The sequence below is a fragment of the Globicephala melas genome, chromosome 10, assembly GCF_963455315.2.
Source record: "Globicephala melas chromosome 10, mGloMel1.2, whole genome shotgun sequence".
NCBI classification, from domain to species: Eukaryota; Metazoa; Chordata; class Mammalia; order Artiodactyla; family Delphinidae; genus Globicephala; species Globicephala melas.
In genome coordinates this window covers 17979987-17995018 of record NC_083323.1, presented here as the reverse complement: position 1 = coordinate 17995018, position 15032 = coordinate 17979987, and the positions used below count along the sequence as shown (strand labels likewise).

At 46.2% G+C, this 15032-nt stretch overlaps 1 protein-coding gene across 3 annotated transcripts in view; it reads right to left on the bottom strand.

Moving 5' to 3' along the window:
* The window catches only part of NT5DC3 (5'-nucleotidase domain containing 3), a 55457-nt gene that overhangs the window by 27707 nt on the left and 12718 nt on the right, over window positions 1-15032 (bottom strand). For 2 of the 3 annotated variants that reach the window (XM_030856202.2, XM_060307117.1), the window contains exons 2-4: window positions 9177-9361; window positions 3156-3230; window positions 2646-2701 (exon numbers count right to left, since the gene is read on the bottom strand). In XM_030856202.2, the coding sequence (XP_030712062.1) occupies window positions 2646-2701; window positions 3156-3230; window positions 9177-9361 (316 nt within the window). Of the gene's footprint in view, window positions 1-2645; window positions 2702-3155; window positions 3231-3771; window positions 3890-9176; window positions 9362-15032 lie in introns of those variants that run through there. The other variant, XM_060307118.1, reaches the window with a different exon arrangement.

The following is a 15032-nucleotide window of genomic DNA, read 5'->3' as shown; positions in this document are numbered from 1 at the left end:
TTCAAGAAGCAGAGGAGAAGGAAAACCACATCCTGGGAGAACACCAGCCTGAACAGATGCCGAGCAGTGCGAAAGGAGAACTCGGAGGAAAGGAATATTTGTGTTGTTGCACCTGCGCGGCATCCGCTCCCTGAGACTGGCTGAAACTGCTGGGAAGAGAAACTCCCCTTCTCCCCTTGACCTGGAGCTGGGGCTGGAAGCCAGGTACTGCCAGGGGTCACCACGCGGAGGGGCCTGCTGTGAGCTAAGCCGGAGAGAAGGAATGCCAAGAGACGGAAAGAGGACTGACAACAACTACCTGGCCCCCTGGAGCCAGCTACACCTGCAACAAGCTCTGTCCCTAGACTACACAACTAGTGAGCCCAAACTGGGGTTTTTTTAAAGCCAGTTTGAGTTGGGTCTCAGTCACCTGCAACCAAGAGTCTTAACCCATCCGGGAAGTAAAGGAGGTGTGTACGGCAGAAGAGGAAGCTAAGGGTTTTAGAGAAGGTTGATGGAAAATTTAAGAGATCTGGGCTCTATCCTTCAGACAGTGGGGAGCCATCCAGGATTTCAGAAGAGAGAGGGGTTGTTGAAGGCAATGCTTTAGGTAGGTCAGTCTAGCAACTACGTCCAGGATGGACTGCACTGCAGAACACCACAGAGCCTGGAGAGATGGGCTAAGCGACTGAGTCCAGGAGCAGAGGGTAGAAACATAATTGGAGGGACAGGTTTGAAAGATCTGCCGGGGACTTCCAGTTAACCCTCACACATTCAGAAATGCCTGCTGTACACAGGCCAAGAGCACAGACTCTGGAGCCAGACTGTCTGGGTCTGAATTCTACTTCTGTGTGGCCTTGGGCAAGTTACCTATTAACATCTCTGGGACCAATAATAGTACCTACCTTATAAAATTATTTGGAAGATCATATGAGTTAACTCAAAACCTTTATGGCAGTATCTGTCTCACTGCAAAACTCAATATTTGTTAGTTGCTATTTATTATTACTAATATTATTTTTCTCGTCACCACCACCACCTCTTCTCCCTCTTGAAACACCATTAAAGTGACAGCAAAAGGACAAATTGCTCAAAATCAAAGGAAATGAGTGCAAAGACATCAGCAGATAAGACATTTCTACATGGTTTTGGAAAACAAACAGTTGGTGAGAAGGAGGCACCTGACTGAGCAACATTGAGAACAGGGCCTGCATGGGGACACCAACGAGAGGAACTGATGAACGACCACAGATCCCCAGAATCAGCCGTATCCAGCGCCAAGAAGCTACTGGAGGATGTGCTCCAGCAAAATGAGGGAGTAAAGCCAGAAAGAGGAAGAGATGGGAACCAGGAAACAGGGAAAGTAGCAAATGGAAGTCCCAGAATGAACAATCAGAGTAGATGAGAGCAGGAGGAGGTAGTCAAAAAGAAAAGTAACTGAGACATTATGTAACACACTTGAATTGTGAGGAAATAAATAGATGCTGGATATCTGTGATGGAACATTAAGGAAAAAACTAGAGATACCTAACTAGAAAACTAAGCAAATAAAAAATGAGGTTATTATTAAACCTAAAAACCAAGCACTGTAAAAGAAAACGACCTCAGTGCACTACTTGGCTTCAGAATGAACAAGACCTAGAGCCATACTGCAAACGGCGAAACAATCCGAGAGAGATCTCAACAGGGTTAGGAGGATGAGGCTGGAGAAGGGGGTGCGTGCGCAGGAGAGCCAAAGCCTCAGCCCTCACAGCAGGGACAATGTCCAGAACTAATAAATTAGGAAACAGAAGTGTAAGCACATTTAGAAGCAGAAAGACAAATACCAAATATATATGTAAATACAAACCACACTCCTAAATCCCACCCACAAATTTAAGAATTAGAAAAGGCAAAACCCTTCATTTCAAAGTTACAAAGATTTCTCACTGAGCTCAGTACTTCTACTAATTCTATCAATAATAAACAGGAGGGCTTCCCTGGTGGTGCAGTGGTTGAGAGTCCGCCTGCCGATGCAGGGGACATGGGTTCATGCCCCGGTTTGGGAAGATCCCACATGCCGCGGAGCGGCTGGGCCCGTGAGCCATGGCCGCTGGGCCTGCGCGTCCGGAGCCTGTGCTCCGCAACGGGAGAGGCCACAACAGTGAGAGGCCCGCGTACCGCAAAAAATAAATAAATAAATAAATAAACAAACAGGAGGAAAAGAGTCTTAATATCCAAACTACTCAATTACCATGGTGGGAACAACAACCTGCCCCCACCATCCCTCCCCATCCACACCTCCTCTGCAGGACCCTCACTCAGGTGGCCACCATCGCCTTTGGAGAGCCCGTCCTCCCCAGAGTCCTCCAAAGTGCTCCATAATGGCTGAGCACACGTCCATCATCACCTGGGTCACCGTGGACTGCACTCATTGGTCTACCTGTGTGGCTTCCAACCTACGTACCGAGCTCCTTGAAGACATCCTCGCAAGCCAAACCATTAGCATCTTAACATGGTAGTGGCCTGATCAATGTTCCTGAATGAGGGAGGGAGTGGGGGAATGAGTGAATGGTTCCCAGATACACACACTGCAGCCCTCCCATCACTAAACACTCAGGGGGTCTTGAAACCCAAAGCCACACGGTTACTTCGGGTACATTAAATTTACTTCCTCTCACGCTTACCTGTAGACGGTTCCCAGCTGTATGTAATGAAAAGCATCGATCTTCATCAAGACTGCCTTCAAAAACACAAGCACACACACAGGTAAATGATGCAGAGGAATTTGCATATTTAATGAAAATGCCAGGTGTCATGATAAATCCTATCAACATCAAGTTGTCTTAAACAAAGAAGCATCCTGTATGTTTCTGAAAGCTTTGCTTGCCGAGTTCCTCATTAAGGAAACGGCCTGTCTGCAAAAAAAGATATGACAACCACCTTGTCCTCATTATGTTGAAAATGAATGACTATTGGAAATAAGCAAGTATCTCCCAGTGGCTAAATGCATTCATGCTCTTCCAATACAGTCTCTGGAAAAAGACTTCATCCAAAGATGTTTTGGATAATTTAGTTCTTCAGCCCCAAAGAACAAAATTTAAAATCAATTTACACGTTCAGCAAAGAAAAGCATCAAGAGTACATTTGACTCCCGAGCATGCGTAACTGTAAACAAGGATGAGAATTCAACCTACCCGCTGCACGTCATAATGCAGTCCACGGATTGCAAAGTTTGGGTCATATTCATACTTCCTGATTTCCACGGGATACTAAGAAGGAAGAAAGGAACCGGTTTTAGCTAGCAACGTACTAAGTTCAAGACAGCATCCACACATGGCCCCTGTACGAAGGCTGAGACGGCTCGTGCACTTGGGTGGGAAGCTGGGGTCAGAAGGGACAGGCCACAGCTTGCCCTCTGCTTCCAGACCAAGCGCTGCCAGGCCACAGAGCACCCCTTCCGCCCTACTCCGTGTTTATCTGCCCACACACAGGAGAGGCCTCAGCCCCCCAGCTTCTTCAGCCCCCCGGCTTCTCTGGCCTTAACTCTCCCCTGTCCTCAGCTGCAGGGACCCCTCAGCCGTCGGTACAGCCTTCCTCCCACTCGGGCCAGAGACACCCTCTCTCAGCACCCGGCTCCCGGGTACAGCTCCAACTTTGGTTCAGAACACACGGCCTGGCTCCCCTGCTATTTCCTAATCATTAACCTGTCCCTCCTACTACACAAAAGTCCCAATCCCCTCCTTATCCACTGCACCCGGCATCCAAGTCCTTCCCTCTCTCCCGAGATCTCAGAATTGGAACACCATTTACCTCGCTGGCAGCACCGACGTACCGAGCACACTGTCTGCTGCTCTGCACAGCTGGCCCCACCATGCCCATTTGACAGATGGGACCTCAGAGGCTCCGGATGAAACAACCTGGCCTGGGCCACACAGCACGGAGCGTGGTGAGGCGGGGGGTCAGGCTCTCCCCACTGCCCCTGCCCGCAGAGCGTGCACCTGCGGGCCAGAATATCGACTTCTGAGACTAGGGAGGCTGTGTCCCCAGGATCTCCCAATCATGATGTGAACTGCTTACGTAAAAAACCTACACAACTGTCAACGGGCACAGGAAACCCCTCTACATGGCTGCACAGCTACCTCCCAGTGCACGGCCAGGGTCACGCGTGTGCAAGAACATCTCCTGGAACCACCAGGCTGACCCTCACGCGGCAAGTTTCCCGGCCAAGCTGCACAAAGCGCTGAGTCAAATGTCACATTCGGGCTCATTTATCTAACACCTGCCACGTGTGCCAAGGAATCACTCAGTGCTATTTCCCTCCTGCGCAGAAGGGTATAGAAACAAAGTTCTCCAAAATCCACACGAAACATGAAGCCAAGGCAAAAGGACCTGCATCAGGCGACTCTACACCGAGCACTATACACTCTCACTTAACGGTGGAATCCAATGAACACGTCAAGTATTTACTGAGCGCGTACTTTGTGCCAGGGCCTAGGAGTGCGGCAGTGAACAAAACTGACACTGTCAGGACTTCCCTGGCGGACCAGTGGTTAAGACTCCACGTTTCCACTGCAGGGGGCCCGGGTTCGATCCCTGGTTGGAGAACTAAGATCCCGCATGCCACGGGGCGCAGCTGAAAAACCAAAAAAAACAACTGACACCGCCTCTGCCCCTAAGAAGTTTCCATTCTGTGGTGGGCAGGCGAACCATAAACATACCAACACATGGTACAGTGCCTCATAGTGATAAGTACTACAGAAAGAATGCAGTACAAGGGTTCAGAGATCTAGGGGGAAAAAAAAAATGCGGAGCATGGCTTCGGGTTGCCCGGAGTCAGGCAGGAGGTCCCACCAGAGGAACTGGCAGGTGCAAAGGCCCGAAGGTAGGAGCGTGTTTGGCGGTTCAAGGAGCAGCGAGGCAGCTGGAGCAGAGCGAGGGCAGGGGGAGAGGAGAGGAGGCTGGTGAGGAAGCCTGGAGCCCAGGAGCACTAGAGGCCTCTGCTGTCACTCCAAGTGTGATGGGAAGGCTCGAGGGGGCCTTGGGTCCAGGACCGAGATGACTAACGTCTGAAGGTTCACTCTCGCTGCCGAATGGAGAACAGACTAAGGGGCAAGAACAGAAGCCAGGGGACCAGTCAGGGGGCTACCGCACCATCGGGCGGGAGGTGATGGCGGCTTGGACCAGGGTGCAGGCAGCGGGGGAGGGGAGAAGTGGATAGAGGCAGGCAGGACATATTCTGAAGGAGTGAAAAGAGAGCTCACGGCTGTAGAGACTGACTTCCTCCCAAACGGTACAGTATGCGAAGGGAGATAAGAGTAATTTTGTAGTGGAGAGACCTGGTAAACACTGCCTCAGCCGGATGGTCAAGGCCAGCGTCGTCGGTAGTGAGTCACGTTGAGAGGATGTGATGAGAATGGAACTCTACCTCCATGGTCTTCCTCCCCAAATCCACAAGCCCAGTCTAACCATGAGGAAACAGGGGACAACGCCCAAGAGAGGGGCATGCTAAAATGTACTGACCAGGACTCTTCACAACCATCAAAGTCATCGACGGGTCACCAAAAATAAGGAACTTGTAAGAAACTGTCAGAGCCAAGAGAAGCCTAAGGAGACGTGACACCTAAATGCAATGTGGTGTCCTGGACGGGATCCTAGACCAGGAAAAGGACGTGAGGTAAAAACTAAGGAAACCTGAAGCAAGTACAGACTTTCATCAATAACAATTCATTAATATCAGTTCCTCAGCCGTGATAAATGCATCGAGTAATGTAAAATGTTAACATTAGGGGAAACCAGTCATGGGGTGTGCTCTCTGTATTACCTTGCAACTTTTCTGTAACCCTAATACTCTTCTAAACGGAAAAGTTTATTATAAAAAAGAGACAGCATGTGCTGAGAGATCAGAGGGGGAGCAGAGGCGAACTGAGGAGCAGAGGCTGGCGTTAGGCTTTGGATTTGAAAAACCGGGTGAACGTCGGTAACCATTAATAATCAGGAACACTGATGAGGGTGCAAATCTGGGAAGTGAAATTAAGAACTCTTCTAACACTGTCCTTCTATCCCTTGGGGCAGACGTACCGAATGAAAATATAGATACAGTTATTACCCAACATTTATTTCAATTTTTGTAAAAACTTATTCTCGTGAAAAAAAAAGAGAAAGGGTAATTACGAAAGGGATATTTACATTTGCTTTTGGGGAAGATGCTCTATTACTATGCGTCTCGAAAGCAGATGTCTTTCATCTCCACAAGTACTTTTAGCCTTTGGCAGGAAAAAATGGCACCAAACTCAATGCTTCCAACAGCATCTTGGAAGAATTATTTTCCAATCCAAAACAAGAGAAAAACCTGCATTAGCATAACTGCCTCTATTAATATGCTTGATATAATTAGTGTTAGGACATAGTTCTTTTATCAAAGCAACAAACAGACATAATGGGAATGAAATATCTTAAATCTAGAGGCTTTTCTAATCATAATGATTGTCCCTTTTTCCCATCTATTTCATCTCCCTTTTCTCTCCAAAGTTCATAAATTTTTAATCTTCATGAATATTTTATTTTCATATGAACAACAAACCCACAGGGTAAAAGAAAAGGTGTTATTAATCCCACAAAAGGCAACGTGAACAAACAAGAGAGCATCTCTGCCTTGGAAATACACAAATCTAAGTTCAAATTCTGGTTTTGCCTCCAGTGGTCTTGTGGCCTTGAACTACTAGCTGAACTCCGTAAGCCTCTGTAATACAGAGTGAATAGCCATTTGCAGGGCTGTCACGCAGATCAGAAATAATAGCAGTAATAGCTAACCTGTACTGAGTGTATTCTATGTGCCAGGCATTTTACAGAAATTAACTCCTTTAATTATCACAATAACATGTGAGAAAAGTACTGTGCCCATTTCATAGAGGAGGAAACTGAGGCTCAGAGACATTAGGTCAGTTACTCGAGATCACCTAAGAAGTAAGTGGTAAAAGCCAGGATTCAAACTCCAGCAGTCAGGCTCCAGAACCCGTGCTTTCGGCACTAAGCAGACCACCAACAGTTGGTGTGTTAGTATAATGACCTTCGTTTTGTAAGTGGCATCAGTCACAGCAAACGTTGCAGATGACCTGGGATTAGAATGCCAGCACCAGTGCAAGAGCCCTTCCGCTCGCTCTCCAATGGGGTGGTGGGGAGATGGGATAAGCCGACATACAGGAGGGCAAGAGCAGGACCACCTTGCCCTCATCCTGCTTCCATCCTCAAAGTGAAGGGAAAGGACCGTGGGTTAGACCGAAGAGAAGAGTCTCTTGAACAAATGGAGAAATGCAGCTGGATGGCAAGTGGCTAGATGGGTTTGCATCTGATCAAGTGGCCATAACTAAAGAAAGCTCGGTGGCTGAAGGGAATGTTATTTTTGGCAAGTACCATTTCTGCATTTTGAATAAGGACAAATGAGTTCCTTATTAAATCCACTGATAACCAAAAGCTGAGGGGATCAGGAAATACACTGCACCAAACGGTGAGGATCCAAACAGCATTTATAAAGGTACGACACGCAGAACCAGGAAGGTGATGGGCTCCCTCTGCTCCACACTGGTCAGACCCCATCTGCAGTAACATCTTCAGTTCAGAGCCTCACGTTTGAGAGGGATAAACCAGAGCACACACAAAGGACGGTGACCAAGACGACGAAAAGATGAGAAAAGACGCCAAATGAGAATGGCTGGAAAAACTAAGAATGATCCAACAGGTAAAAGAAGTCTTAGAGGGCATAATGGTCCCTATTACACCCAGCCCATTACTCAAATAGTCAAGTATAAAGCATCAGTTTTCATGATTTAGGTTTCTAGGTTACTCACACCCAACCTCCCCCACCCCCAGCCCACCTCTGTGGATAAACTCCTTCCAGATTCCACTGAAATATCACCTCCTTCGTTGTTTCCCCAATTCCCTCGGGCAGAGAAAGTCGTTCCAACCATCCTCTGCACACGCCTAGCTCTCTGTTCAGATGTCTGTAGGGCTCCACCAGGCAGAGGCTTCCTAATTTACCTGCCTACAGGATGGACTCCCCCACTAGACTGTTGGTTCTCCAAGGGCAGCACCTGTATCCTACTCACCTTCATCCTCCCTGCTTCTATGACAGAGCTTAGCACAGAAGAGGACTGAGTAAAGGGAGAATGAACGTGTGAAGGGATGAATGAAGAGGAGGGATCAGTGGTAAAAGCTGCATGAAGGCAGAACTGTTCAACCCATGGAAGAATCTCCCCAAATTCAGAACACCTGCACCCCAGGCACACTCCTCGGGATGCTGTCAGGGGTTCTCAAAGGGGACTGGTCCAGACGACCTCTGAGGATGCTTCTCATCCTGGTCCCTGAAATATGTACTCAAACTAGACTAGAGAAAACCACGTTTGGTTTTGAGTGTTTTTCTTCCTTCCTTATTATAAGCTTTCAACAACACCACACATCAAAAGACAGTCAAATATTCTTTAAGAACGCGATTCCGTTCAGTGATGAGAGGAAAACATTGCCCATGATTTCAAGAATTCCTTCCAACCAGAACTCAACAGTCTGCCGCTGCATCAGGCTTTGGGAGAACCTATGTCACTGCTCCATGAGAAAGGAGAGGGCAAACGTCCGCGGCTGAATCTCCACTAATGAGTAACTTGGGACAGTCTCTTTGTCAGAGACATCTAAAGATTCTTTATTAAACAAACAACTATCTTCCAGGTACAGAGTTTCAGTTACACAAGATAAATGAGTTCTGGAGACCTATTATATAGCATAGTACCTATAGCTAACAATATTGTATACCCAAAATTTGCTAAGTGGGTAGATCTTATGTTAAGCGTTCTTACCACACACACACACACACACACACACACAAATAACAATAATGATAATAAAGGGGGCAGGAGGAAACTTTGGGAGGCGATGGATAGTTTATGACCTTGATGATGTTTCACACACTTATCCTGAACCTCAGTGAGTTACATACATTAAATACATATAGCCTTTCACGTGTCAATCATACCTCAATAAAGTGGTTTTTTAAAAAAACTATCTTCCAGATGGAGTCATTTGGAACGGAACCAAATCTACTCATTCATTCAGCAACAATTTACTAAGGGATGTCTATGGTACCATGCACGAGGCCAGGTCAGCTCACTGCTAGTCTTCAAACGCCAAAGGGGAAGGGGAGGAGGTCTGTGATGTCCCCATGCTCTTACCCTGTGTTCGTTGATGAGAAGGTCCCGAGCGGCATTAAATATCAGTGTGTGGAGGTGCTTGGAATAAAACACCAAGGTGTAATCATAATCAAAGCCATAGATTTCAATGTCCGACAGACTCATCTCATTGTTTGAGAAGATGGCATCTGGATTCAACAAGTTGCTCATAATTGAAGGAACCAATTCTAGAAGTAAAGGGAAAAAATACATTATACCCTATGATAAATAAAGGTTAGTATGATTTCGAAACAAAATGAGTAAATTAAAGTGCAAGTGGGATTAGCCTTCCCTTGAAAACATTATGCTAAGTGAAAGAAGCCAGTCACAAAGGACCACATATTGTATGATTCAATTTATATGATATGTCTAGACTAGGCAAATCCAGAGTCAGAAAGTATCAATAGACTGGTGGTTGCCTAGAACTGGCGGATGGGGAGAAAGGGAATGACTGCTAATGGGCACAGAATTTCTTTTGGGGGTGATGAAAATGTTCTAAAATTGATTGTGGTGATGCTGAACAGCTGTTTTGATTACACTAAAACCCACTGAATGGGAAACTTTAAGTGGGTGACTTGTATGGTATGTACATAACATCCTAATAAGACTGTTATAAAAAAAAATTTGCTTCGACATCACGAAAAGATTTGTTTTTGTTTAAAAAAGAATACATGCCAGTTAGAGATTTTAGAAGATAGAGAAACATGTAGATAATTAAATATCACCCACTGTAACATCACCCAGAAAAAAACTATTAACATTTCCTGTATTTGCCGCCCATATTGTTCTGTGTATGTAGTCTACATAGTTGACCTCACACGATATACACAGCTTTGTGCTCCACTCTAAATTTAATATCCTATCATAACGTGTTCTATCATTACAGACTTTCTAAGAATATAAATTTAAATCATTATATAGGGCTTCCCTGGTGGCACCGTGGTTAAGAATCCACCTGCCAATGCTGGGGACGTGGGTTTGAGCCATGGTCCGGGAAGATCCCACATGCCGTGGAGCAACTGAGCCCGTGCACCACAACTACTGAGCCTGCACTCTAGAGCCCGCAAGCCACAACTACTGAGCCCGCGTGCCTAGAGCCCGTGTTCCACAAGAGAAGCCACCGCAATGAGAAGCCCGTGCACCGCAACGAAGAGTAGCCCCCGCTCGCCGCAACTAGAGAAAGCCCATGCAGAGCAACGAAGACCCGACGCCGCCAAAAATAAATAAATAAACTAATTTTTTAAAAAAACCCATTATATAAGATTCTGGTATATTGTGCCACATCAACCTTTTACTCTATGTTACACACTTAGGTATTTTTCCTGTTTAAGAAAAACAGCATTAAGTACCTTCAGATGTTCATCTTTGCCTTTCAGATGATTTGTTAGAAATGTGATTATCCCCAGGATACCATCAGGGTCCCCTGGATCCTATGTTAGTTTTGAGCTTCTTTTTTGAACAGTTCTGACTATTTGTGAGGATTGCTATTTTCATGATCTTTATTCTTTCTTGGAGGTTTTCCAAAAACTCATCCTACCTTACAACTTCCATGAGCCCACTGGATCCTTTTAAAAATCTAAGATGCAGTATGGGAGGTTAGTGACCTTAGTTTCCAACATCTTGAAACATTTTGCTATTTTATCATTGCAGGCATTATTTCATCATTATCTAGCAATTATTCTCACCTATGATTTTAAAAAAAGACTAAATAAAGAAAGCAGGGTATGACAGGAGATTGCCCGAGATGTTGCAATAGTGAAGCAAATCATCGCTACGTCATCCTTCAGCTTCCTCATTGCCCTGCCCGAACTATCACATCATTTTCAGGAAGGTATATCAAAGAAGTCTGAAGATACCATCTCTGAAGTCATTTTTTTAGCTTTCATGGAACACAGTTGAGAATTCATAATTTTCTATTTTCCAGCATAAAACTGACAGAAGAAGACATTTCACAATTATTAGGTGAGTCAGAAGATAAATGCAAAGGGACAGAAAGCAGCTCTCTAGAGTCGGGTAATGACAGAGATTGCACAATATATTTCTAAAGACAAAAAGGAAGTACAATATTCTCATCCAGTCATTTCACAGGTAGTCATTTAACACAAAGAATCTCATCGTGCAACATTTTGCAACAAGAACACAGACCGTCCCATTTTGCTAAGAGGATACGTAACAGCATTCTCTCACCTTTTATGATGTTTGTGCACCAAAATTTACCTGAAACAACTCATCAGTAAACGAATGCTGAAGGCAGGTGACTTCCTGGAGATATAGGTACAAAACCACCTGTAACGCACACACACGAAAAGTGAACTGTCCACATCTTACTACTAAAATGGAACTATCTGTATTTTACCACTCTTGACGTTACTAAGGGCCACCTCCTGGCTCTGTCGTAAGAGCTAATATTTATTAAGCACTTACCACGTACTATATGCTCAGAAGCGCTTTCTATCACCTCATTTAATCCTTACGACAACCTCATGAGGCGAAGGCTCTACTATCCCCACGTGATGTATGAGGACACTAGAAGCACACAGAAATTACACAATTGGCTGAAGGACACACAACCGCTAAACAGCAGAGCTGGGATCTGAACCTGGTAAGTCTGGCTTCAGAATCTGCGCTCTTAATGCTCTTCTCCAGGACTATGGGAATCAACAAGCATTTGAGAAGGGTGCACTTATTTTCGCAATACAATGGAGTCAATCCTTCCTCATTTCAATGCTTACCATAGAGTCTACAATGCTTCCTCCTTCCCTTCTGCTCACTTCTTTCTCACATTATTCACTTCTCAGGGGCCACCTGAAATACCCAAAAAGTACTTTCACAGGGTGACAACTCCAATCGGGGCACCGTGCCAGCCACAATGACGTATTCTGAGCCTTTCAGAAGGCTCCTTATAGCTGTGGGGCTTGGATCCCTTTGAGAACCTAACAGAAGCCATAGAATCCTCTCCCCACAGAAAAACACAAACAAAATTTTGTGGAAAACTTCAGGAAGGTTGACCCCTGAAGCCTATTCATGGTCACCAGGTAAGATGCCAAGTTTCTCTCCCACTGACAACCTAGATATGACCAAGTCTACTGAAAATCCAAATAGCCAAGATTCACCAACAATTCCATTTCTTCTTAGTTCCCTTTGTCAAAATCAACGAGATGGTAACCTTGGCCTTTCTTTTTTTTTTTTTGCAACTAAGATCCATCTGAGGATAAGAAAGACAGTAACATTTCAAGAAACTTGAAGGCAGACAGTTCACAAGAACCAGTCCTCAGGAAGGGAGAAGCCAGTGGTCCTAAGCTCTTCAGCATCCAACACTGAAGACCATCTGGCCTTACATCATCAACGGGCCACCGCAGAGGATGTCATTTTCCAAACAGGACCACATGGCATTGTCTGTATGAAGTAAAGCGGGATCGCTTACAGAGTGACCAAAAGCTCTTCTTTCACAAATGACCTTTCCAAGGAAGCTCTCATGGCCTGTTGACCTTAGAAGTTTCTATTTAGAAAGGTGCTGACAGTGAAGTCTACGTCCCTTTCTGCTACCTGAGAAGAAGTTGTGAAGCCCTCAAGAAACACGACTGTGCTGGAACATGGTGCTGACGATCAGCACATCTCCAGAAGCTGCCCAGGAGCGTACGCCCCACTGGAGGGAAAGCTCAAGGTGTGTCAGTCACGTGAACATCATCACCGGGAAGCTTGCATGTTTAATTTGTCACCACTCGAAATAAACACAAGGAGCACCAGCAGCTTAAAAGGATCTCAACATCCTACGCAATCACTTCAAAAAAGTGCTAAGGATAAACGCGAGTCATTACAAGGCAAAAGGAAAGAACGCCAACCATTCAGGGAAATACGGTCTGTCTAAACTGAGGACTCCAAGTATAAACAGAAGGGCCCTTGACTAGTCAGTTATGTACTTCCCCAAAGCAGGCACAAGACTGGGTACGAATTTAGAGAGCGAATTCCTTTTGCTCCTAACGGATGATGACAGCAAGACTACACAACGAGGACAAAGACATGGAGAGACAGCTCTGCCGCTCTGCCCAGAGCTCCGACCAGAGCTGGGTTCCAAGGCGGCCACCCTGAGCTGGGAGGTGAGCGCCTTTCCTGAGATCAGGCGGCAGACTGGGCGCCCCCTGCACTCGCACCAGCTTCCGGTTACCTGCTCATCCCACAGAGCACTAGGACACGCAGTGGACCCCTTACAGGAAACATCTGTAAGCTTCCTGGGGTTCTGTGCTTGCTTATTTTTATTGTGGGAAAATACGCATAACACAAAATTTACCATCTTAACCATTTTAAGTGTACGGTGCAGTGGTATTAAGGTGATTCACACTGCTGTGCGACCATCCCCACCGTCCAGCTTCAGAACTCTTTCCATCCTGCGAAAGTGCAACTCCACACCCATTCCATTAAACGCCAGCTCCCCATTCCTCCTCCCCCAGGCCCTGGCAACCACCCTTCTATGTTCCGTCTCTAGGAATGGGACTCCTCTAGGGACCTCACATAAGGAGAATCACACAGTACTGGTCTTCTGTGAGTGGCTCATTTTGTTTAGCAGAGCATCTTCAAGATTCATTCATGTCGGAGCACGTGTCAGAAGCTCACTCCTTCTAAAGGCTAAAGAATATTCCACTGCATGTATATCCACATTTTGTTTATCCATTCATCTGTGATGACACATGGACACTTGGGTTGCTCTCACCTGTTGGCTATTGTGAATAAAACTGCTATGCACGTGGATGGACAAATACCTCTTTGAGCCCCTGCTTTCACTTCTTCAGGGTATATACCCAGAAGTGGACTTGCTAGATCATACAGTAACCTGATTTTTAATTTAATTTTTTTTTTTTTTTTTTGCGGTACACGGGCCTCTCACTGTTGTGGCCTCTCCCGTTGCAGAGCACAGGCTCCAGACGCGCAGGCTCAGCAGCCATGGCTCACAGGCCCAGCCGCTCCGCGGCATGTGCGATCCTCCCAGACCGGGGCACGAACCCGTGTCCCCTGCATCGGCAGGCGGACTTTCAACCACTGCACCACCAGGGAAGCCCCTGATTTTTAATTTTTTGAGGACCCACCATACTGTTTTCCATAGCCACTACACCATTTTCTGTTATGTTGGTTTTTTGGTGAGTTTGTTTTTGTTTTTGTAAGGTCATCACAGAAGAATTCCTTCCTTGCCTTAACTTTATCTTTACTTCTGAGTATGAATGAAATCAGAACTTAGGTATAGAAGTCAGACATTTTTCCACCTATTCAAGGAAAGATTTTTAAACCGTGTAAAGATCTGAGTTTGGGAAATACAATTTTTGATAAGTACTGTGTTCCCCGTAACGTTCAGAAATGCACAATGACTCTCCCTTAATAAAGGCCCCCAGACTAATGGAGCAGTGTGTGGGGACAGTGCCGAGTAGAAATCCATGGCCTGAGTCATGTCAAGAAATACTCCTAATGTCCTCAGAAAGGCAACATGACTGTCCCTCGGCCCTTGGGGACACCACACTGGGGAGCTCTAAAGGGATACATGCCCTACTCTCAGCACCGTCCCAGGAACAGGTCAGATAAAGTCAGGAGGAGAGGCATAAGGGGTGAGTCAGACCAACTGAGGTCCTCGAGGGAGCCTGTGGTAGGCAGTGACTGTGGGCCCTGGGCGTGTGTGCTACCCAGTGTGGCTGGGCCACCTCGTGCTGACTCACATTCTCTCCTTCCAGGCACATGGGGAAGACTACAACCCCCCCCCCTTCACCCCTAACCACCCCCAGTCCCGCTCTGGCCAGCTCTGGCCAACAGATTGTGGGCAGAAGTGACACGAGTCACTTCCAGACCAGAGCACACTCCCTCCCCTGCTGTATCAAT